At 44.9% G+C, this 23,958-nt stretch overlaps 3 protein-coding genes across 8 annotated transcripts in view; 2 read left to right on the top strand and 1 right to left on the bottom strand.

The window, feature by feature from the left end:
* LRRC8A (leucine rich repeat containing 8 family member A) overlaps positions 1-9,143 on the top strand; it is a 19,501-nt gene extending 10,358 nt beyond the window's left edge. For both annotated transcript variants that reach the window (XM_017745548.1, XM_017745549.1), the window contains exons 3-4: positions 1-846; positions 3,644-9,143. In XM_017745548.1, the coding sequence (XP_017601037.1) occupies positions 1-846; positions 3,644-3,919 (1,122 nt within the window). In that variant the 3' untranslated portion in view covers positions 3,920-9,143. The remainder of the gene's footprint in view (positions 847-3,643) is intronic.
* A 3,045-nt stretch (positions 9,144-12,188) lies between these two features.
* On the top strand, positions 12,189-21,219 carry PHYHD1 (phytanoyl-CoA dioxygenase domain containing 1). 4 transcript variants are annotated; one of them, XM_017745553.1, is made up of 12 exons: positions 12,189-12,315; positions 13,126-13,284; positions 13,724-13,729; positions 13,810-13,885; positions 14,017-14,064; positions 15,422-15,477; positions 15,660-15,722; positions 15,819-15,840; positions 16,198-16,326; positions 16,836-16,952; positions 17,100-17,226; positions 21,091-21,219. In XM_017745553.1, coding segments are annotated over exons 1-12 (837 nt in total). In that variant the 5' UTR covers positions 12,189-12,282; the 3' UTR covers positions 21,092-21,219. The 4 variants fall into 4 exon arrangements, with proteins under 4 accessions (XP_017601042.1, XP_017601041.1, XP_008640462.1 ...); XM_017745552.1 differs by lacking the exon at positions 21,091-21,219 and adding an exon at positions 17,411-18,110 and having other exon boundaries at positions 12,195-12,315; XM_017745554.1 differs by lacking the exons at positions 12,189-12,315; positions 21,091-21,219 and adding exons at positions 12,677-12,778; positions 17,411-18,110.
* Positions 19,527-23,914, bottom strand: DOLK (dolichol kinase). 2 transcript variants are annotated; one of them, XM_008642239.2, is made up of 2 exons: positions 23,833-23,914; positions 19,527-22,013 (listed from the first exon to the last, which is right to left on the bottom strand). In XM_008642239.2, the coding sequence occupies exon 2, from the start codon at positions 21,916-21,918 to the stop codon at positions 20,347-20,349; it is 1,572 nt and encodes a 523-aa protein (XP_008640461.1). In that variant the 5' UTR covers positions 21,919-22,013; positions 23,833-23,914; the 3' UTR covers positions 19,527-20,346. The 2 variants fall into 2 exon arrangements, with proteins under 2 accessions (XP_008640461.1, XP_017601039.1); XM_017745550.1 differs by lacking the exon at positions 23,833-23,914 and adding an exon at positions 23,390-23,644.
* Between the last annotated feature and the right edge of the window lie 44 nt (positions 23,915-23,958).

Raw genomic sequence — 23,958 nt, 5'->3', positions numbered from 1 at the left:
ATTCCTGACACAGTATTTGACCTCATTGAATTGGAGGTCTTGAAGCTGGAGCTTATCCCTGATGTCACTATTCCCCCCAGCATTGCCCAGCTCACCAGCCTTAAGGAACTGTGGCTCTACCACACAGCTGCCAAAATTGAGGCTCCAGCCCTTGCCTTTTTGAGGGAGAATTTGAAATCTCTCCACATCAAGTTCACAGACATTAAGGAGATTCCTCTTTGGATTTATAGCCTGAAGACACTAGAGGAGCTTCACCTGACAGGGAATTTGAGCGCTGAAAATAACCGGTACATTGTGATAGATGGACTGAGGGAGCTGAAGAGGCTGAAGGTGTTGAGGATGAAGAGTAACCTCACCAAGCTGCCACAGGTGGTGACAGATGTTGGTGTGCATCTTCAGAAGCTTTCCATCAACAATGAGGGCACCAAGCTCATTGTCCTCAACAGCCTTAAGAAGATGGTCAACCTGACAGAGCTTGAGCTGATCCGGTGTGACTTGGAACGCATTCCTCACTCAATCTTTAGCCTCCACAATCTGCAGGAAATAGACCTGAAGGACAACAACCTAAAGACCATTGAGGAAATCATCAGCTTCCAGCACCTACATCGTCTCACTTGCCTTAAATTGTGGTACAACCACATTGCCTACATCCCCATGCAGATAGGCAACCTGACCAACTTAGAACGCCTTTACCTGAACCGTAACAAGATAGAAAAGATCCCTACCCAGCTCTTCTATTGCCGAAAACTTCGGTACTTGGATCTCAGCCACAACAACTTAACTTTCATACCACCAGATGTTGGACTTCTTCAAAACCTGCAGAATCTGGCTGTGACAGCCAACAGGGTAAGTGAGCAAAGAGCTGAGTTGCTGTGTGAGGAAATAGCACTGGCACGTCTGTTACCTGGGTGATTAAACGTGCTACAGTGGTCTGTGGATACGACTGGCACTGCTTTTGTATCTTGCTGAGGAGTTTATCTAAGGCAAGCCTGTCTTCCAAGAGCCCTTGTTCTGTTGCATTTCTTCTCTTAATGGTGAGACTGCTTCCAAGTGCCGGTTGGAGGCTGTTTAGAAACTCTGCAAGTCAGTTGTTTCTCTGCAGTTGGAAGCATGTAGTCTCTAGATTGACATTGATTTTGGGCTTAAAATGGAGATCTGAGAAACTGTAGTCTTAATCTAAAACCATGTGCTTAAACCTGTCTACTTCAGACATGTATGTACACTATGGGAGCAGCCATGTGGGGAATGCACGTCTGTGGCTTACAGCTTTCCTTAGAGTACTTTGCATTTGCAGGGAGTACTCCATAGTTTGGTCTTGTAAACATGTACTTTTTGTTTCAGTCTTAAGTGCAGGGCAGATTACAGAGGATGACCAAGTGTGCTCTGCTGCTTGGTTACCATAAGATGTTTCTTGGCTTGTGTTGGAGGGTGTTTATTTGCTTAAAGCAAACTATACCCATGTCAGGTTTTCTGTTCCTTTATTTAAGACTAAGGAGTCTTCGTTTACCATGTCTGGCAAAGTTGAGACTTTCATTCATTCTATCTGCTAATTCCTGTGAGACTCTCTTTTTCCCTTTATTATCGCCTAAAGTTGAAAGAGCCTCTAACATAAGTACAAATTGCAAACAGACGTAATTAGGTGCTTCTGGGTTCTTCTGAGACCAAGCAGAATTGTCCTGGAGCAGTGCTAGTTTTCACTGTCATATATCAAGGTCCTTCCTGCTATTGGCAAGATCTGTTCCTGGCTGAACACTGCCAGTTTGCTTGTGAGAGACACAGAGCAACTTGAGTGTGGTTTGGCTTTTCACAGAAGCGCTCTCAAATCAAGTATTTAATTGCTAATGCATTTCAGTATTAGGGTTCCTAAAACTCCAGCCACATTTTGAGGTTAGTGTCTGAAAGCTTGTTGTGCCTCTGCAGCATAGGGGCAGACAAGGGGCAGTTGTTCAGCAATTCCAGCTGAACAGCTGCTCACTGGGGTTTCCTGGCACTGGATGGTTGTGTGTCTGTTTGTGTGGGTGGCTGAAGCTCTGGTAAACTTTGTGGTATGTTACTGTTCAGAACTCAGATAATTCTGCACCGTTTGCCTTCTGGCAGCCTTCCTAGCACAGCTTCCCAAGGGTTAATCTGCAGTGTATCCTCTGCAGTTTTGGGGTGGAGCATTTCTTGGATGAGAGGAGTTAGAGGCAGCTGCATTTTCTGCAGCACTGTGTGGCACCACCCATTTCTCTCTGGAAAAAAAGCCCCATGCAACAGGAAAGATGGAGCAGCCTTTGCTCCGGTGTGTTCAGAAACAAAAGGTGATGAGGACCCAATGGAACAGCCAACCTGTTTGTGTCCTCTGCTGGTACCTGGGCAAGCCAGAATTACACTGGGGCTCTGACAGCCTGGTTACTCCCAGTAAATGGTGACAGCAAGAAACATAAGGACTGGTAGACTGGCACTTCCCAAGGCCAGGAATTATCTCAAATGTCCTCTCGTAGCTCAGCAGTCTTAGTAAATAGAGGCTTCTGGAGCTGGCTGGCACTACTGTCCCGTTCTGGAAAGCAGGCTGTTATAACACATTGCTTCCTTCCTAAACCAATACTTGTCCCTCAAATAACTCTATTATTTTCAAGAGTCTGTGATCATATGTTGCTATTTGCAAAGCACTCCAGTACCAGTAACAATGACTGCATTCAGTTGTCTCTAATTGGTCGGGTTTCATCTTGGCTTTTCCTTAGACTCCTCCTCATTCGGAATGGATTGCAGGCTAATTTAGCCATGAATGATACATAGTTTGAGTTTTAGAAAGGTCGTGTTTGCTTTTAAAGGCAAATGATAGCCTCCAAGCTGAGACTTTGTATTAAGGGGAGACTCTGGAGTTGCTACATTTGGTTTCTAGCCTAGTGTTCGCTAAACCTTAGCCATGGAATGAAATTCTTTGGGAGGACTGGACTATTACAAGGATTTGCTAGAAATAAGCCTTATTAAATTAATGATTCATGGTTACCTGAAGGTGGTGCTGGGAAAGCTAACAGCTGGTGGCTTCATTTCTTGTTGTTGTTGTTGTTTTATTTTGGCACTGTAAAAAAACCCCTATGACTTGGAGCCTAGAAAGTCTTTGCAATGTTTCACAGCCCTACAGAAATGATGGAAGAAGATTCCCAGTTCTCAGGGCCTGGAGGTTGTACCCATGTAGCCTCTGCTCGTCTTACAGCCAAACTAGAAGTCCTGTGTAAATCCAGTCTTTGTTCAGTATAATGTCAACTGTAGAATGGCTTCTTAAAGCAAAGGAACTAAGATCCAATGACAAAGTAAAGGATTTGGGATGGAAAGAAGCCAATACAGATGGAAGCATGTGACAGCATAGGCCAGCTGTGAGCAGGTTTCTGGTCTTCTAATTCTGGCCTTGGAGACAATATCTGTTTTAGCCACCATCACTGGTGATCTCTTGTAACTAGTGCAGTGGAATCCATAAAATCATGGTGCTGGAAGCGCCCAAAGCAGTAAGCTCAGAAAGCAGGAACTCACTCAAGGGAGAAGTGGATGATTAAAAACAGTGACTCTAAACCTTGGAGCTTCGTGTTGGCTTGTCAGTCACTTGTGAACGTGTCTCCGTGTTAGCTGGTGACCTTCCCTATGATTGGTTTCTTTTTTTCAGATTGAAAGTCTCCCACCAGAGCTGTTCCAATGCAGGAAGCTGAGAACCTTGAACCTGGGAAACAACGTGCTGCAGTCACTGCCCTCCCGGGTGGGAGAGCTGACGAATCTCTCACAGATCGAGCTGCGAGGGAACCGCCTGGAGTGCCTGCCTGTGGAGCTGGGAGAGTGCCCGCTGCTGAAACGCAGTGGGCTCGTGGTGGAGGAGGACCTGTTCAACACCCTGCCCTTGGAAGTCAAAGAGCGCCTGTGGAGGGCAGACAAAGAGCAAGCTTGAACCCCCCGAGAAAAGGGAAAAGCCTCTTATCAACTAGAAGGAAGCAAAAGGCCATTTCAGTCCCCTTTCACCCAGATGCTCCCCTTTCTCCACTCCGATCACTATCAGACTGGCCAAGGAGTCCTTGACAAACATGACTCTGAATGAGTCAGCTTCTTGCCTCAGATGCAGGATGGGGGAGGCTTGGGATCAGGATGAGGATCAAGACAGATTAATTGGCCTCTGAGCAGGGCCTGGGGGGATTTAGAGGTGTTGCTGTTCTTCTGGACAGGACTTGGGGTGAGGTGGATGGTGCTGGTGAGAAGAAAAGATGTTTGGAGGAGAAAATGAATGTGGGGATTGCTGCATTGCTCCTAATAGGGCTTATATGTGTCAGGGAGTGAGGGAGTCCAGTGTCCTGCAAGCAAAGATCAAGACAAGGAAACCTCTTGGAGGAAACCTCTTGAACCTCCATCTCTGTGACACCTGGTACTGCTCCCCTCTGACTCAGATTCAGGCAGCGAGGCCCCAGATTGGGGTGGGATAGGACACAGACAGCTGATTTTATCTAGATGCTGGCATTAGGATTTGGGAGATAAACATCTCGCAGCTGCTTGAAGGCAGAATTTTTTTTTTTTTTTTTTTTACTAATTTTCTTTCCCCTTTGCACACTCCCCACCTTCTCCTCTGCTCCTGGAGAAGGAACCAAACTATCTGCTCCGTTAAGATTGCACTACTGTAATGGTTTCAAGTCACTTGCTTGGGTGAGTAGATCACAGCATCCTTCTCCAGCTGGTGTCCTGGAGGCACTAACTGACACAATTCCAGAGCTTTAGCCTGTTCTGAAATGGATGGTTATAGTGTAAGTGGGAGACCTGGATAAAAAGCAGTTGGACTGTCTATCTGCTTTCTCGGAAGCATCGAGTTGCTTCAGGATCTGGCTTTTAGTTCCAAGCTACTTTTGAATTGCTGGTATTTTGTTGCATATCAAGTAGGAATGTACAACTGGCCAGTGTGTCAGGGGCTCTCATGGGGTTGGAGAGGAAATTTGGGTTTCCTCTGTATATCTTGTCCCCCATCCTGCCTTCCCTTGTTAAATTAAGTTGTTCAATGCTCTGCCAGTGTTTTTCATGGATGCAGTCTAGAGAGCTGCTTGATTGTTCTCTTCTGTTGTTGCCCTCACTTTAAAAGCTGTCAGTTCCTGTTACACCTCTTGACCTAAATAAGAGGCTAATGCTCATTGAATCTGGTGCTGGAAAAGAAACCTTGTCCTCCTGTTTCTTCCCCTTTTCATTCCTTTGGTGTTAAGGAGGAGAATGAGAATCCTCTGTGGACTGAGCTCTTCTGGCTTCCTGGAACAGAGCAGCCTTTACTGAAACAAGTTTGACCTGTTTGGCAGTATTTGACAAAAACCCCTCAACCTTCTGGGCTGGCAGAGGTAGATAATGTGTAACAGTTACTGATAATCATGTCCTTAAGGTGGGGTGGTTAAGATGCCTCCAGGACACAAAGGTCTGTGCTTTTCCATCAGAAGGAAGAGGAGGCTCCTGGACCTACAGGTCCTGGTTGTAACACTCTGCATCAGATCAACAGGTCAGCTCCAAGGTGCAGCACTGCAAGCTGGGGCATGAGAAGTTTGGAGGCCTCCCATGTGTACAAAGGGGGAAGCTACATCCAGCTCCAGAGTGATTCCTGACAAGCTGCCAGCAAGTGCCCTGGCTTAGTGGATTGTGGTGATCCCATGGATGTTGGGGCAATAAGGCACAGTGTGGCTCTCTTCATCAGATGTAAGATATGAAATATATATATATATTAAATATGCTGAAACCATGAACAATGTTAACTGGACTCTGGATTTATTGATGTTCAGATGCTTAAATAAAGCTACATTAAAATCAGGAGATCTGTTTATAAAACTGCTTTTAAGAAAAATGTAAATCTTGCTTCCCTTATTATTACGGAAAGTCCATTCATAATGAAAAGTCTAAACAGTCCAGGGTATAATATAATTAAATCTCCGTCTGGGAGGCAAGGTACTGTAAAAGCTTTTCTGGCTTCTAATAGGGTTAGTGTCTTAAAATTGTGTTAGAGCTGGGGCCACAGCTAAAAGGATGGGGAAGGACTATGCTGATTGGATTGTATTTGTATCTGCCCGAGCATTTTGGATCACAGAAAGGACAGAAATTGCTAGGTGGGCTTTGCTTCTTGAGTCAAGCAGGAATGGCTTCAGGCTTAGCTACAGAAATGCTGTTTTCCAGTCAGTTCCCTGTTGTGGATGTGGGGCCTGTTTGGATGGTGAAGGCAACTTTTTTCCTTAGTCTGTGCTAAAAGATAGTACTGGAGAGTAATGGCCACTGAATGGAGACCTGGATGCTGTTCAAGAATGTTTGCTATTCAAGGCCACTGGGTGACTTTTATTACACATGTATTTTAGACTAGGCAGGGATGAAAGGGCAAAGCATCTCCTGGCAGTTTCACCTGGCTCGCAGGAGCAGTGAGATTCCTCCAGGATGTCTAGATTGGAGATGAGTGCTTTGACTCTTGATTCTAGGTGTGGTCTTAGTTATACAACCTAAACTTTGCACAGCTGAGTTAGAGTTTCTATAAGCAGCTCCTGAACGTGTGCTGCAGTGCTTCTAGAAGCTTGCAAGCCTCCTGAACAGCTCTGTGTCCCAGCAGGATGGGTGAACAGCCAGGTTTTGCCAAAGGGGAGGGACTGCCTCCAATTCCTGATCAAGTCACAGTGCTGTGCTCCTGCTGCTTCCTGACTAGAGACTGCCCTGGGCCTGAGGTGTGCAAAGCAATTGTAAGACGAACTGGTATTGTTCATGCATGAAAATGCCAGCTTTGTGCTGCTTTTGCAATTGTCCAAGCTTAACTCTTTCGGTTATGGCTGCTGGGGCTTGAGAGCTCCCTGTGTGGCAAAATGGGGATGAGCAGTCTGATAACGTTTTGTACCAGAAACAGAGGTGGCACGAATACATTGTCACTCAGAAAGATGGCAATATGTATTATTTACTTCTGATACGTGCTGCTTGGTCTCCCTTTTGATTCCAGAGTGTATGATGAGATGGAAAAAGCTTTAAAACATCCAAGAATAGGATCTAGACCACGAGTCCTGAACATGTTTATGACAGAGGACTGCTGCAAAACTCAACCCCATAGCAGAGCGAGTCACTCACTTCCCAAACTTTTCTGGATTGCTCATTCTGTGAGGGATGACCCTTACATCAACAATCCTTCCTCACTTGCAAGTATTCAATCCATGAATATTCTGTATTTTCCTTTAAGTTTCCATCAGACTGAAGCTTAGGGGGTTTATTTCTGACACAGATCTGTGCATTCACAAAAAGCATTCAGTTTAAGCAGACGGTCACTACCCTGGTCAGTGTCTTGTTCTCCTGATAGGCTTTTCAAAACAGTAGCAAACCAGATTATTTATTAGCTGCTAAACCATACAGCAACTTGAATTAAACCCACCTGTTTCCTTAATAGCACTTCTGAGCTGAACAAGTTCTTGGAGATCACAAGGACACTCGTCCCATGTTAGGATTGAAGGTTAGTGACATGCACTTTACCTTTCCTGCTAAATACCCCAAAAAGTGATAAGTTGCAATTAGTTATTTTGAACCAGCTGAAAGGCAAGGAATACCAAGCCTATTAAATGTGTAAAATTGTGCTGTACTCTGACACTATGCACTGGAATGTTAGCTGAAATTGTTCTGTGTTTCAGATTGCTTTCTGATTTTATTATTTGATTTCCAGTTAATTCAGCACCTGGAAGTAATTTACTCTGTCAGTCTGAGTGGTTAAATAGCTGTTACAGGTATCTTTCATGATGTGCTGTTCTTTCATATTAATTGTCACTTCTTTTTAATATCCTACCTCATTTTTTATTTTTTCTTATTACCATTTATACACTCCATTTAGCTCACTCCATTTTAATTAAAGTTCTTGGTGTTCATTACCGTAAATAGTATTAAGTGGTTTTCTGTTGCTGAACCACATGAAGTCCTCTTCTTCCTTTTTTTTTTTTTCCCTCCTCTTTAACAATTGATTTTAGGAATTTTGAGAACAATAACACATCCTTTACAGAGGATGAGTTGTTTGGAAAAAAGTTTCAAATTGTATTGATTCCTAGGCTGTGACATTGTTTCCTTTTCTTATCTTTTTTCCTGCTTCAGAATGGAACTCAGATGGTTTGAGTTCTTCGGATTTTTAACCTTTTTTTTTTAAGTCATCGTTCAGGGTAGGAGTAACTGTTTTCCCCCTCATCAATAGCTGTGATTTCTCTAGAGATCTGTTAATGTAACATCTCCCCAGAGGCACTTGCTCCCTGGAGTGTATTTGTAGCAGTGCCTGCCTGAAGCCAACTCCTCCCTTGGATTCTTTTTCTTTCAATGGTATAGAGATTTCTTAACTTCTGGGGTGACTTCTCACTGCCAGACAATATTGTCATACTGTTCTGAAAGTCACCTAAGGTAAGGCTTTGGGGATGCTGACTTAGTAAAATTACTGCTTAAACTTCACTTTTTAAATTTGTCTTCCATTTTAACCCTACTGTTTGGCCACAGTGGATAATGTCCTTTTCCTGAGCATGTGCCAAAACCGAGTGAGTTTTCTGTCCTACCTCATTCTAACTGTGTACGAAGCACAACTGGAATGGGGCAGGATTGTTAAAGTTTGATTCAGACCCTTCTCTCTCCAGTGGGTTAATATTCTACTGCTTTGGGAGTACGAAACCCTTCAGAAATCTCATCTCTAAAATCCAGTTTCAGAAGTAGCAGCACTTGAATTCCGGACCCCAAGGCAAAGGTGAACTTCATGTGAGTTCACACAAAGGCTTAGTTTAGGATTCCTGGTATTTCCCATCCCTTCCTCCCTCTGTTTCCTTTAAAGGAATTTTATTGGACAATGGAAGAATTTTTCTGGAGGAAACTTGATGAGAAGGGGGGCTACTAAGCCTGAGTCATCTTTACAGCTGACAGATGTGTCCATATCCATAAGTCACTACTCATGGCTTAAACATGGTTCACTCCCTAAATGCACAAGGAGGGCTGTGGTTTGGCATTGGGACCTGTGACTTGGTGTAACATTTCAGAATCATGACATTCACTTTGTACATGGGATTGTTTGGGCAGCTGAGCAACAGCACCTTTTTCCCCGTGAGCACTGAAGGCTGCTCGTTTGCTCTGAAAGACTTGTACGATTGGACACTTTACCAGAATAAAAGTTTTAATTTGCATTTGCTTTCTATGTCTGCTTTCTTTGGTGTTTCCTGTGTATAAAGGCATTCAGCCTTCCATGGTGTCACTTTTCAAAAGACAGATGTTAATAATTCCAGCTATTGTATGGGGTTATTGGGTTGTTTTACTCATTACACAAGTCCTTGTGGATTATGACAATCCTTTCTGAATTAAGTAGATATACAGAGAAAGGGGTGCTGCTCTGTGACAAGCTGGGGCTGTGTCATGGATTTCATTATCACTTCAACAAGTGTCTGAAACAGTTTCTGTTGCTGAATTTAAGGCTGTTGGAGCTACAGAAGTCCAGTTGTGTTTTCAAACTGCATACATGTCACCCCTTCCATAGGAAAGGGATAGGGAGTGAAGGTGATGGAGACAACTGCCTGTTGCCATAGGCATTGTCTTCAGACTGGTAAATTATTTCAGTTACCTGCCTTCCCCATGGGCTCCTTAACTGGAAATGCTGGCAGATAGTGTCTTTCCCAATTCCTGATGTGTTACAGAGAATCAGCCTGTGACCTGCGAAGAAAAGCTGAGTTTCTGTGCAGTTCTTTTACTGTGTAGAAAGGTGTTTTCTTGTGTTTTGCCTTCCCTCATTTCCTTTGTCCTTGACTACTTGACCACAGTGACACTGGCCCCACTGCAGACAGAGAACGTAAACAGGCTTTGAAACAGGCGAGTGGGAGTCTATAGTGTTGATTATTGATGAGTTTTAATTAAATGCAGGACTGAACCAAGAAAGGAGAGGACAAAATGCCCCTTGTCATCTAAGGCTCACCTGGACCTCAGCTTCTTTTGGCAAGGATTTACCTGGTCTTCAAGGAGCTGAGGAAATTATGCTTCCTTTGCTCCTTGTTTCTCATTAAATATTCTGTCACTTGTTGCTGATCATATCAAAGACTTCAGGAGAAGTGAGGTGGTCCAGTGGAAATTTTTCCTCTGTGATAACCCTGGCAGCTCCACAGCAGCAGTTTTGGTGAGAGTGCTGAGCTGCTTGAGCTTGCTTGGCCCCAAATAGCTTCAATAGGAACCCTTATTGAGGAGGAAATTGGGATAATCGTGCCAGTCCAAAAGGCATTTGAAACACTTGATCTGTACCTTTCCTACAGACATGGGATGGGCTTTGGCAGCCTCCAATGGAGTTTGCCAGAAGTTTTCTTGCAGAGCTGGCAGAAGAAAATGTTAAGGGTCTGCAAAAAGAGCTCTTGGAGGGGGAGGAAGGGAAAGAAAAGGAGCCATTTCTCAGTTTTGTCTAAGTACTGTCAACCTTTCTATGTAAACTTACTGAGAGAGAAGGCTTTACAATGGTGGCATCCTTCTCTTTGACTTTTTTTGGGCAGTGTGTGGCCAGAGTGGTTTTCCTCTTGCTGGAAAGGTCTTTCTGAGCCTCAAAATAGGGGCGTGGCTGGAGTGGCAAAGAACAGAAGGATTCCTAAGGACAAATATGGAAAGCTTCTGGAACCAGGATGGGTTTTATCTCCTGGTAGTTGCTGCATTGTTTGCTGTGATCTGCTGTATATATTGCTCAAAACATTCCATGGAACAGGAAAACTGTGGTTTGCTGTTGTGGCGTGAATCAAAACAGCCTCTGGAGTCATCGTGTGTGCGTAAGGTGGGGAGTGGAGAAGGTGACGTGATAAATTGCTGGAAAAAACCACCGTGTCTGGGAATGTGAAGGGCATGACACGACAGTGACGGAGAGGGACTAAGGAGTGGCGTGGGAGTGTTTTTCAGGAGTATTTCTCCAGGATTACTGCCTCCTGGGAAGGGGTGAGGTGGGTCACACGATCAACGTGCAGGCAACAGCCTACAGCATGTTTTTTTCCCCACTGGTCACACATCTTCCTTAAAAATATTTCCACTCCATCAGTTGGTGAGAGACTGTTAAGAAGAAGAAGAAGGAACTACTGGAATATGTTTTTGGGCTTTGCAACATTGGAGACTGATTATTTTTTTTTTTCCCCCTCCTCCAGGTTTGGAGCCCAGTGATTAAAGTCGCTGGCAAAATTTAGCTTTTTCAACTACTGAATTCATATCCTCCTGTATACAGGGAAAAGCCTGAAAATAAGTTAATCCCGTAATTTCCTCTTTATTAAAAAAAAAAAAAAAAAAGGTGCAGAGTTGCTAGGATGTAAACACTTTTCTGTGAGCATTTTGCATTCCTTCCTTTTGTTGAATTTTCCTTTGGCTGGGTGAGTGATGCGGGAACCCACCCCCATGGCGTTATTTTTGTGGAGTGCTGCTGCATGGGTGTTTTCAGTGTTTCCTGTAGGAGCCAAACACATTTTCTTCTAGAGAGAAAAACCTTCCCCAGGGATTCCCGATGGGAGGAATGTGTTGGCTGGGAGCGCCACCGCTGGGCTGGCAACTGTTCCTCCCTCTCTGCCTTTTAGATCTACTTCCTGCAGTTTTGCTCTCTGGTTTGAACTTTGGGTGGATTTGGCTTTACTTATTTGTAAATATTACATGGACTTCTGGAACTGCAGGAGAGTGAACCGAGCAAGTGAAGGTGTAAATTACCAAAAACCAGCTGTGAACAAAAATAGCACAAGTATTCTTTATGGGCTGTACCAAACAGCACAAGCTCTTTACCACCCTTTAGTCTGTTTGTCAGCTCCTGGGTTGTGGAGCCCTTTCAGGGGATATGCTGAAGTGCTGGCAGGACTCACTGACTGCGCAAAAAGGGCTCTGTAAGATCCTGAATCAGTTCTTTTAATTTGTTCTAAGACATCTTGATCTTTTATTCACACTTGCATCTTATTTTACCCCTGCCCTTATTTACCCCTGTGATTACCAGTTTAACTGCCCTATTTTTAAATCTGGGTTGTTAATTAAATGTGATTCCTCTTTGGAACTAAAACGTTCATCAAGTTTGTGATTGCACTTGAGCAGAAAATCTTTGTGTGCTTTATTACCACCAAGAGCCAAAGCAAAACTGTGCAGCCCTGAATGTCCCTGCCAGGAACAAAGAGCTGGTGATGGGGGCAAAAAGCTCTGGAGCTGTGCAAGAGTCCAACTGTCCAGCACTGGCTTTTTTCACATGCTGGGACAAGGATCACGTGGAGAGGTGGAGTCAGCCCTGCAGAGCCCGGGTGGCATCGTGGTGTTGGTGGTGGGATCTGGGGAGCTTCTGCCCCAATGGCATCCATAACCCAGCATCAGATCCAGAAGGTAAGGAGCTGGTGGCCGGGGTGGGAGCGTGTCCAGAGTGCAGGCAGGTGACGCTGTGTGTAAGATACAGTCGCTGCTAGTTAACCTGTCAGCAGGTCTAGCAAAGATCTGCTTTACAAACACTTTATATTCTCCTCAGCTTCTTGTATTACATTAATTTTAGTGTGTGAGTGTCGTGGCTACAAACTCTTCTGGGGGCAGCTTGTCCCACAGAGCTCTTGGAGGGGTTTCTCCCATGCCCCTTCTGTCTGTGCTGCTTGGCTCTCATCCCTGAACTCGAAATCTTCCTGGCAAAGGATAATCTCCAGGGTATTCTATATAAAGAAACTGAGTTCACTGCCAACAGAGTTCATTTTGTAAAGGATTGTGTAGTGAACTGTGAGAAATCACCCAGGGATTTTTTCCTTAGAGAGAACAAAGCTTTTCAGCTTGTAGAGGAATCTCACTCTGATTTGGCACACAGGTATGACTGCCCTGTTCGGTTACTGGCCTTGGTACTTTAATAGCTTCTGGTTACAGGTCTTAGTTAAGATATCCTTGAACCACAAAAGGCTCTAGTGATGAGCTCTTTGCTTTGTGTAGACTGAGGGATTGAGATAGATTGTTCTTAACTGTTTGGAATTTCAGCCTCTTAATGACTATTTTGCAACAGAAACCCCTCCTCAAATTAAAAGTTAAGAACACGCTGCCTGGCTGCAGAGCTGGAGCTGGGATGCTTCTCACCCCGTAAAGGGCCAGAACTGTTTTCTCTTGCTTTGTACTGCTTCCCCCGAGGCCTCTGGGGAAGAGCAGTCATCCTGTCTCTTCCAGTTCCACGAGGATGGCTTCCTTGTCCTGGAGCAGTTTTTCAGCGCAGAGGAGTGTGAGAGCATGAGGACCCAGATCCAGAGAATCGTTGCGGAGATGGAAGTGCCGCCACACTGCCGCACCACGTTCTCCACCAGGGAGGAGGAGCAGCTCCAGGCGCAGGTACCGAGAAGGGCAGGGCTGCCCCCGTTGGAGCCCTGGAAGGAGGAAGGGAAAAGGCGAATTGCTGATCAGGGTTCACTCTGGGGGAACATGACTCTTTCTCCTAACTGAACATAACACCGGGAGAGGAATTTGCTCTCCAACTTTCTGCAAATGTTTGCTGGGGTCTTATCAAGAGTCTTATCAGTGCGTGGCTCTGCCGTGCTTTCAACCCCCGGTAGCCACAAGCAGCTCTCACAGATCACTTTGTACATGTTCTGCAGACAGAAAACTGTCTGCTATTTTCCAGGCAGCCAGCAAAAGAAAAGCAAGGATAACCTCTGTGTGAGAGGTTCTTGTAAAGCCCTGATCAGCACCAAGACATGTAGTGTTGTGGAAAGCCTTTTTATGAGTGATTTTTCACTGTGTTTTGTTTATGCTGCGGCTTGGTGGGAAAAAGATGCAGGTGAGTATTAATGCTTTGATTGAAGGTTCATTTTTGTTTTTACAAGGATGCTATCGTTACTGGGCTCTTATCCCTGGCAGGGCAGCTCAGATTATTTCCTAACCAGTGGAGACAAGATTAGATTCTTCTTTGAGAAAGGTGTTTTGGATGAGAAAGGTAAGCCCTGGCCTGAGCTAGCCACACAGAGGGGATGGGAAAAGGCTGAGTGAGGGATCAGGGGCCACTTTCCAGCTTAAGGAATGATTTCTACTTTGCAAACAATGTTAAATTATGATTTTGTTTTCTAGGTAACTTTCTAATTCCAAAGGAGAAGTCTGTCAGCAAGATTGGCCATGGTATGTTTAAAGGATGGGGTTTGGAGAGGGATGGACAAAAGCGATGTGGTTTTCAGACACGAGGATTTCTCCAGACCTACTCACTGTACATAACTGTCTCTGCAATTCTCTCCATACTGCCCCTCATTCTCTGCTCTCAAAGGACTTTATCTTCTGTTCCAATCCTTTTCAAAAACCCCTTCTGAGAGGTTTTTCAGCAATGAATAGCTCAGAGTCACTGACATGTGAAAGTTTGGACTTCAGCCCTTGGCTCTTTTATGTAAGAAGTTTGCTCTAAAAATTTACCACCTGAGACTGGTGACATTCAGTACAGACCAAACTCTCTCCTGTATCCTGTGCTGTGTTGGGTTGGCGATGTTGAAGCTACCCTCCCTCCTGTGGTGTCACCAGCACCTTTTCTTTACCCTTAGTGGTTTCAGTTTGACCTATTTCCTCTCTCCCAGTTCCTGGACTTGCATTTTGATCCCTTTTGTTTTCAAACAGTACATGGAAAATGAGAGCAGGATTCCCCGCAACTGCAAATGTGGACTTTGTTCAGACTAAACTTTACTACAGTTGGAAATTCAGTACTAAGAGTTCTTGTTCTTTGGTTTTCTCAGAGAAACACTCTCCCCTTCCCAGGCCCGCTGCAACTCTGTCACACTTCAGCTTTTCCTCAGGGGAAGTGAAAACAACTGTAGATCCCTGCTGACCCAGCAATTTAAAAATTCAAAAGCCTTCTCTAGTCTTATTTTCTGTAATTACTCATTTTGGTCAAGTCTCATCCCTTGCTCGAGAGCAGCTCCTGCTGGAGCTGGGCGTGTGTCGTTGTGGCATGATCAGCATGAGCTGGAAGCACAACTCTGAATCTTTGCTTTGTGGAGTTGTCAGAGTTGGGTTGTAGCAAGTGTCTGCACAAACACTGACCTGCTCGCTGGTGCTCTCTCAAGGGCACTAAAGATGAGCTCTAGCTCCTTTTTGCAGTACTTCACTTTTCTGGTAGGTCTTAAGAGGTGAGTTTTTAAAGGATGCATTCACCCATATGCCTCAGGGTCATGTGTAGTGGTTGTCATTTGTGTAATATAATATTGAATCACATAATATTCCATTTTGTTCACTGTTACACACTGGCTTTAATATATGTGCAGTTTGTGGCCAGGGAGTGATTATATTTATAGTCTTTAATAATGACTGTACAACCTATAAGTGTCCTATCACCTTAGGTGTGATAAGCCACATTTATCCATCTTGGGAGGGATGAAAATTTCTGCCTGCAATTTATCCTGCTTGGCTGTGGTGTCTGCAGCTCATCACTGAGAGCTGCCACGTTCCCTTTTCTTCCTGAAATCTTCCATCTGAGCCTTTTCTTTGCCCTTAGCTCTACATGCTTATGATCCTGTCTTCAAGCAAATCACCCACTCCCCCAAGGTGCAGGTGAGCTGTTACTCCTTCCTAGAATAATGGTATGGGGGAAAAAAAAAATTGCAGAGTAGTTAATTAGTTTTCTTATGCTCCCAGGGGGAGTCATTTTGTCAGTGAAAGGAAATTTAAAGATCTTCAAAGAGTAATGTTAAATATTGTGCAGAAGACATAAATCTTGGAAAATTTTCTTGCAGGAACTGGGAAGAAAACTAGGCCTTGAGAGACCAGTAGTTGTGCAGAGCATGTATATCTTCAAGGTACAGTAATTCAAGTTGTCTTGTCACTCAAGAAATAAGACCCTGATAGGTGAGAAGCTGTGAAACTCTTCACACATCACTTTTTTTTCTTTGCAGCAACCTGGCATTGGTGGTGAAGGTGAGATTTGTGTTGTCTCTATATCACACTGCAGATAATGCTCCTTTAGGAAAGGAATATTACCAAGGAAAAGGCTCAGAATCAGACTTAAACCTGTGAGTTTAGTGGTCCAAACCTTCTTAAAATAATCTTTGAAATCCCCATTTTTTCAGAAAAGTTTCTACATCATATGCAGCTTGAACAAAGAGCTGTTTTTACATTTGCAGTAGGCTGAAAGGTGGTATTTTTATGTAAGATTTAATGTGTGTGATAGGTGGGTGGGCAGGGGAGGGCTCTGAGTCAGGGGGATGCAACCCTGAAGTCCTTCTAGAGGAACTGAATCCCATTAAAGACCCCAATGACAGTCTCTCCTTGCAGTAACACCACACCAGGATGCCACCTTCCTGCACACGGAGCCTCTGGGCAGGATCCTGGGGTTCTGGATCGCCCTGGAAGATGCCACACAGGAGAATGGCTGTTTGTGGTTCATCCCTGGCTCTCACACCAGTAAGAGCATGTGTGTGACCACTGCTGGTCACCAGCACAGTTCTGCTTTTCCCCACCTCTAGAGCACACAGGGTGGCTTTAAACTTCTGCTCACCTGAAGAGTCCCTCAGTGAGTGTAATCAGATTTTAAGCCGCTCGATCCTCAAATCCTGGAGCCGGCTGTACTCATATAATAGTTTATACTCCTATAGAAAGCACAAATGGACCCAAGGTTGGCTTTGCATAAGTGTGTGACTATTTGTGTTCCTAAGGGTCTGTTGCAATGCACAGAAGGGGCCAGAAAGGCAAACAAAATGCAGCTGTTTTATCTGTTTCTGCCACAGCTGGAAAATCCTAAATCTCTACTTAATGAAAAAGACCCCACCCTAATTACTAAGGAAAGTGTGAATATAGTAATAATAAAGTTCCTATCATTGCCAAGAGAAATCACTGATATTGTTCCTTTTTGCTGTGCAGAATGTAGCCAGGGGTTTAATTTTTGTGTGTTTGCTTTTTCTGTGGATTTGCAGATGGGATTACCCGGAGGATGGTCCGTGCAGCTTCAGGTGCCTCAACATGTGTAGAGTTTGTAGGGTCAGAGCCAGCCTATGAGGACAAGCAGTTCATACCTCTGCCTATAAGTAAAGGTACAAACAGCCCCAAACAGGGCACTTCACAGCTCAGGAAAACACAAGGGAGCTAAAATCATATTTTAACCCTTGCACTTTCCCTTCCACTGGAAAGGCAGAGCTCATCTTTTGGAAAACAGCAGTCCAGGTGATTCTTTCCCACAGGTGGACTCATACTCATCCATGGCGAGGTTGTCCATAAGAGTGAACTCAACAGCTCGGAGTCTTCTCGCCATGTGTTCACCTTCCACGTGATGGAAGCCAAGGGCACCACCTGGAGCAAAGAGAACTGGTAAGGTCGTGATCCTCACGAGTGGCTGAGGAAATTGAAGCCTTTCCAATGTACTGCTCAGGATAACTGTTGGGGGTCTTGCCTGTCACAGTTTGTTGGTAGTGCCTCAGTTGGCATTGGTTTCATACCTGCAGAGCTGGAACAGCCTCTGAAGTTTTGTTTTTACCTCTTCTTTACTCTCTAGGCTCCAGCCAACTCCTGAACTGCCTTTTCCATCGCTCTACACTTGAAGTTAGTGACTGGCTTGTGGAGTCAATAGCTGATCAATATTCCTTCCTGATTGTTCATTCACAGTCTCTTTAAACACAGCCTTCACTAGATCAGCTCTTAATGTTCATTTATCCTCCTCCTCAAAACCAGGACCATTATCACAGCCCAAAACCTGCAGTAGACAGAAGCTTCTACTGCAGCAGGAGCCCTGCCAGTATGAGAGTAGTCACCCAGTCCTTTTGGTAAGGAAACACCTTCAGCCTTGAAAACAAACCAGTTAAGACCATTGCACCTTGACTGGAACCACTTCCCAAGTATTTCTCCTTGCAGATACTCAGTATTTTCTTGTGTTTAAGAGCTTAAGTGCATTTCTTGGCTGGTTGATTCCAGCAATGCAGGTGAACATGTTGTGGGGAGAAGCTTGATTTTCACCTCCAGGTTTCTGTCCTATTGTTGGAATAACAGTGATTTCAAACAGCCTTGTTTGAAGCAGAAGGTCTGCTTTTTATAGTCAATCTTCTAAATACTCCTGACAGACTGTAGCTGAGTGTTTTATCTCTGGGTGTGTTGATTAAAAATATGACAATTCTTAAAGATTCATATTGAAATGATAGAAACAAAGAACCTCAATCAAACTCTTTACACTTAAATAAAAAGATAGAAATTCTCCTTTTCATCTCCATCATCTTTTCTTTGAGGAAGACACAGTGTGACCTTCTCCCAACAGATGGGGACAGTGCTAAATTGTCTTATGAGCAGTTGGAACTCTCAATATGCACAAGAACAATTTCTATCCCCAAAACCTCACCAAACCCAAACAAACTTATAGCCAGGAATGTTTGGAAATGCAAGCTACATCCCAGGCAAGCTCCAGCCTGTATCCTGAACTGAACAGAAACTGTGTAGGTGTGATTTCACCAGCACTGGTGCACTGGCAGCCCTGAGATAGGAGCCCAGTGCCTCCAGTGCAGGAATTGCATCAGAGTAACCCTAAGGCTGCTGAGGGCTGTGGCAGAGTGAACCCAAATCTTACTAATTCATCCCTTTCAAAAGTAAATTGGGGAGCTGGGTCATGGCAACAGCAGGAACACTAAATGCAAAGTTTCTGCATTCAAAAACTGCCTTTTCTGCAGTTTGTTTGAAAGTTGGAAGAAGGGTGGAAGGAAAGCAAATTTTTCTACCTCTGGTGCAATTTATGACATCAGTGGTGAAGGCTGTGGCTTGTGACAGAAGCAACTCAAGTGTTGTCTGTGTCTTTCCATGAGAGGAGTTAATAATTTAGAATTCTGCTGAGGAGAGATAGTTTGTCCTGACTTGCACCACTACCTGCAGTGTGCAAAGCCATCTACTTCAAGTGCCTAAATAAAATTTAAAAAGCTGAATTGATTGGCAGGATTTCCTGTTAAACGTGAAGGTAACAGCCCAGCAGTTACTGAGTCTGGTTTCCTACAGAGTATCTGACAATTATATGTGTTAGGAACCAGCTCTGGCCAACTTTGGCATCCTCAGGAAAAGCCATATCCCAGGAGCCCTTCCCAGGCAGGGTGATGAATTGGGCAATGCTACCTCTCAGCTATTCCAGTCCTGGCTTGTTGCAGGGACACACAATATTGGATTCTGGAGCCAATTCTGCTGACCCAGAGACTAGTTTCACTCCACCCTGGTCTTATGTTTCCTCCCAAGACATGGTCTCAGAGCTACAGGGCTGCAGGGAAGTGTTGTGTAAGGTACCTTGGACTTCCCCCAAACTGTTCCCAAAAGTGAATTAAAAAAGGGTCAGAAGTGAACTGCATGATGCAAACTAGAATCCTGGGATGACAATCTCCTGCTTGGACCCATCCCTGGAGACAGGAAGAGGCAGGGAGGACACTTGTGTTTTGTTCTAATGGACACTTGGCAAACCAGTGAGAAAAGACTGTTGATACAGAAGGGTTTCATACATAAAAATGGGTTTTTTGGCCACAAAATGGTGGCTGTAATTTTAATTAAATGGATGTAACTCAGTGGCTTTAGTTAGTTTGTTCATAGAAGCATTTTTATAAATTATTTGATTTAACATCTGGCTGAAAAAATTGTGAAAAGTAGGAAAGTGCAATAGTAGAAAATTTTATTGACTTCAACAGATTTTCTGCTTTCAGGATTAATGTGTAATTAGTTTTAGCTGTGACTTTGCTTAATTTTCCCCCCATATTCATTCCAAATTAATTTAGAGATTAAATCTTAAGAAAGATAAAACATTTTTCTTGCTGAAGCAAACTTCAGGGCAAAAAATTCATTGTTCTTATTAGTATGGTCTGGAATGAGCAGTGTCTGACATTCCCAAACCTTCACCACCCACCCTGTATAAACTCAGCTGTGACAGATTTTGGAGTCGTGTTTGTGCATCATGGTGTGGTTTTGGCTCTTGCTGATGAGGACTGGACACAGCTGGACACTTGTACCTGGTTCCTGTGCCCACCCTCGTTATCAAACATGCTTTACATTGTGCTTATACAGAAATGAGAGCTCACACATCAAACACAAGATGCAGGACTCATTACAGAAAACAAGGTGCAGTACAGAGGTAGCAACATCTGAGAGATTTGCTTGTTTATTTTTTCCTCTCTAATTGACTTACCTCTTCTTCCTCTGCTTCCCTTGGGCACCCAGAAGAAACTTAAATTGGATTATTAAACACAAGTGCTGTTTTTATCAGTCATGTTTGTTGCTGTTAGAACATAAATCTGGCTATTTTCAACGGGGGTAAAAACAAGACCAAATCAAAGCCTTTATTTTAAGTAAGTCTTTTTCATTTCTATTCTCAACAATTGTCTCTGCTGTACCAAAAGATAAGCTTTGAGCTTTCATTACAGTGCATTTTGTAGTACCACTTCTCTCTAGGAAGGGAGAAAACTGTTCCTGGAAATGCTTCTATGCCATGAGCATGATCTGGAGGTAGAGAGGCAACAGCAGATTATCAATTTGGGTAGTGTAAGCTTCCAAAAGAGAAACCAAACTCACAGATGCCAGAATCCAGGCATAGCTGGAGTTCAGATTCACACTGCTGTCAAAGATCAGGATGAGAGCCACAGCAATAATCTGAGCAAAAATAGCTGTCATTGTCCCTTCAAAGGTCTTCTTTGTTCCTGGCCATTTGATTTCCCCCATTGTACTGCCGAATACAGAGGCAATGGTGTCTCCTACCCCTACTGCCAACACCCCAGAGTAGGGGACCAGTGCTCCTGCCCCAGGCAAGGTGCCTTTAGGAGCACAAGATCTAGGAAACAACCACACTGGGAGGGACATGCCAAGGAGGAGATAAATATGAGTCAAGATTAGAGGTCCACTGTCTCTTTCATCCAAGAAGAGAGAGAGCAAATGCCTCAGGGTTTGTCCAAAGGGTTTGATCCTGAAGTACCGAACGTACTCTAAGAAGATGAACACTGCCAGACACAGCACTGCAGCAACGTAGAGGAGCTGGCGGTCATAAATTAGTCCAGGAACATAAGTAGCTACAACAATGAAATGGAAATATTTCCTGGTTATAGTTGAGGCCTGGTGTTTTTTAGATTCAGATGATCTCTTGGCGTTCTGGTAGAAAACCACACCACATGCTGAGGCAGCCAAGAAAGTCCAATACACAAGAAGGTAAAGTCTTGTCTGTGTCTGAAACAGAAACTGGAGCAGCCAGAACAAAGGGTTCCTCTGGATCAGTCGGTACAGCCAAGGCATGATGACCCCTAAGCCTAACACTGCTGTCATCATGTGGAAAAACATGGAGGAGATCCACGTGCCCGAATCCAAGAAAATGAAGAGCACAGTGAAAAAAAGACCAAGAAGAACAACTCCGACAACTGCTACCAGAAGGAAGAAGTCAATGGGATCCCCTCTGCCCTCAATTACATTCAGTGAGCGTTTAATGAGCTGATTGAGAACAAAACTTACACCTCCAAGAACCAGCAGCGCTTCTCCAGGAGTAAAACATCGAGGCAACAAGTACAGCAAGATCATACTGAGGTAGACAAAAATGAGCAGCACTTCTAGAACCTCTATCACTTCAGAGACAGTCAAAGAATGTTTCATGGTGTAGATAATTATGCTGCCAGCAATACCAGTCACGATGCAAGTGTTGGTTGGCACAGGTTTGGTGATGCCAACTGCTAAGATGGACAGGAAGAGAGCGAGCAGCATTCCCGTGGAAGCCACAACAACGCCGAAGCGCTCGAAGTACACGATGCCGGCGGCCCTGCAGCGCTCCTTCATCACCACCCCCAGCAGGGGGATCACCATGCTGGCGGGCAGGAGGCCGCTGTTCGCCGCCCCCCGGAACTGGAACACGGCCCCGCCCAGCTGCAGCAGCCGGTCCCATTTGAACTGGACGTAGAAGGCCTGGACAGCCAAAGCGACGGCGCACCAGGAGAAGCGGTCCCACACCACCGCGTGCACCGACAGCACCACGGTGAACACCAGCAGCGACTCCACCAGCACTGCTTTGTTTAACATGATTCCAGCCCAGCGTGCCTCAAGCTTGCAGGATCTCAGGACTCCCACTGTGCTCAGTTGTCCATTAAGAATTCCCTTCCATACTACTGCAATTCCTATTAAAAAAAAAAAAAAAAGCAAACAATTAAAGCAACTACTCGGATAGTTAAAGTGTTTGTGCACCTATTTTGTTCTTAAACTCAATTTAAACTGATAGTTATGTGCCCATTGCTAATGTCAACACACAGATGATTAAAAAAAACCAAACCAGTGCGGTGAGCCAATCCTGCTCTTCACTTCCTCTGAATGAAGGCTCACAGCCCACTGACAGCTGCCCTGCAAACCAAACTTTCCTTGAAACGTTTGGACTGGAAGATACGGAGTTGAAATAACAAGCAGCAGGCATATTTACTCTGTTAGGTTAAATCTCATTTATCTTCTTCAAATTGTGGGAATTGACAACATTGTGCAATTCTCACCAGCATTTATTGCTTTCTGGCAATCTTGATTTCTCTATGGATATGTAATTTGATAATCAGCCATGTGTAAGCCTCTGCCATTACAGTGGTACCTCTTCTGGGGTCTTTGAAGGTCTCAGGTTCTTTATTTCTGTTGGAAATATTATGGCTGATCCAGTTGTGAAACAGTGGCTTACTTCATCCTTTCTGGTCCACCCTTAAGCTCATTAGCAGGAAACTCTGATTAAATTCTGCTCCCCAAGTCTCATTGCCAATATCTACACCAGCTCCCTCATGGAAGGCCAGAAGTTTATTTAAAGTTCTCTTTTGGGTTTTCAGCCAGTGTTGAATGGTGACACCCGATTACAAAGCTGACAAAGTAATAGCAATATTACTGAGGAACTATTACAGTTTGTAGTGTCAAACTTCCTTAGACTGTGTGTCTGCAGTGCTTAGATATTTATGACTTTGTACTGAAAACTTAATTATTAATAGATTGCTTTCTGGCATCCTTATTCATATAGCCTGAAATACTTGATTGCCAAACAGCTTCATGACATGCACTGTTGCTACACAGCTCCATCAGGCCAAGTGTAATCTTTTGTCATCACAATTAATTTTTAAACAGGAGAAGAATTAATCATACAGTCAATAAAACAGAACTGGTCTGGGCAATAGCTACCTCCAACCAATAATGGTTTTGGGGTCCTACTCTTTGCTGTTTCTGAGCACTGGGGAGGGGGAAACCTAAGGCTTATTTGAGAAGAGGCAGAGTAAATGTCACCTGCCAACCAAAGACAGAGTCCTCCTACTCAGTCTGGCAACGTTAAGGTTCCACCCCAGCTCCTATATCAATGGCACATGACAGCTTCCCCGCCGGGCTGCCTGGCTGCAAGGCTAGGCAGAATTTCACCCCGGGTGAGTTTTCTGATGCAGCAGTTCTGAATGTTTAGACCTGGCAATTTGCAACGCGAAATATTTCACTGCTGAATTATTTCGTTTTCTTGTGCCTGCCGCAATCCCCTCCTCCACACCTTCTTTCAGGTAATGTGAAGCTCCTCGGCACTGCCGCTCTCTCATCACCGAACGGGACCCGTCAGCCCCCGGTTCAAGCCAGACACAGCGTTTTCCGCCCGTTTCGAGATCCGCATCCCCGTTGCTCTGGGCAGGGAAGCTTCCCACTGACGTGCTGCCAAACATCGGTAGTCCTCGCCTCGCCCCTACCTGCTCCCTCTCTTCCCCACGTCCCCGCAGCGCTGTGGACTCCCCTCAACCCGCGGGCTGCCCGCGCCGTGCCCTTCCACGCTCCTCGCCGCCGCCTCCTCCTCTCCCACCCAGCCAGCCGCGACACCCACAACGCAGCCTCCGCTACTGGGGACCACATCCGCCCGCGGGAGGCGTCGAAGGCGGTCCCGGGCGATTGCCGATTCCAGCGCGAAGCTGCGGCCCCGCCCCCGGGAGCCCAACGCGCACCCACCTCGCAGGACGCCGCCATCTTGGCCCCGCCGCGTGTCACATGACCCACGTGCGGGGGCGTGGTCGGGGGGCGTGCCGCGTGCCGCACCACGTGACGCCGGCGTGGGCGGGGAGGTGGGGGCCGGGG

Source organism: Corvus brachyrhynchos, unplaced genomic scaffold (genome assembly GCF_000691975.1).
Source record: "Corvus brachyrhynchos isolate BGI_N302 unplaced genomic scaffold, ASM69197v1 scaffold59, whole genome shotgun sequence".
NCBI classification, from domain to species: Eukaryota; Metazoa; Chordata; class Aves; order Passeriformes; family Corvidae; genus Corvus; species Corvus brachyrhynchos.
Note: the sequence above shows the minus strand (reverse complement) of the source record. Positions and strands in the feature narration are given on the sequence as shown.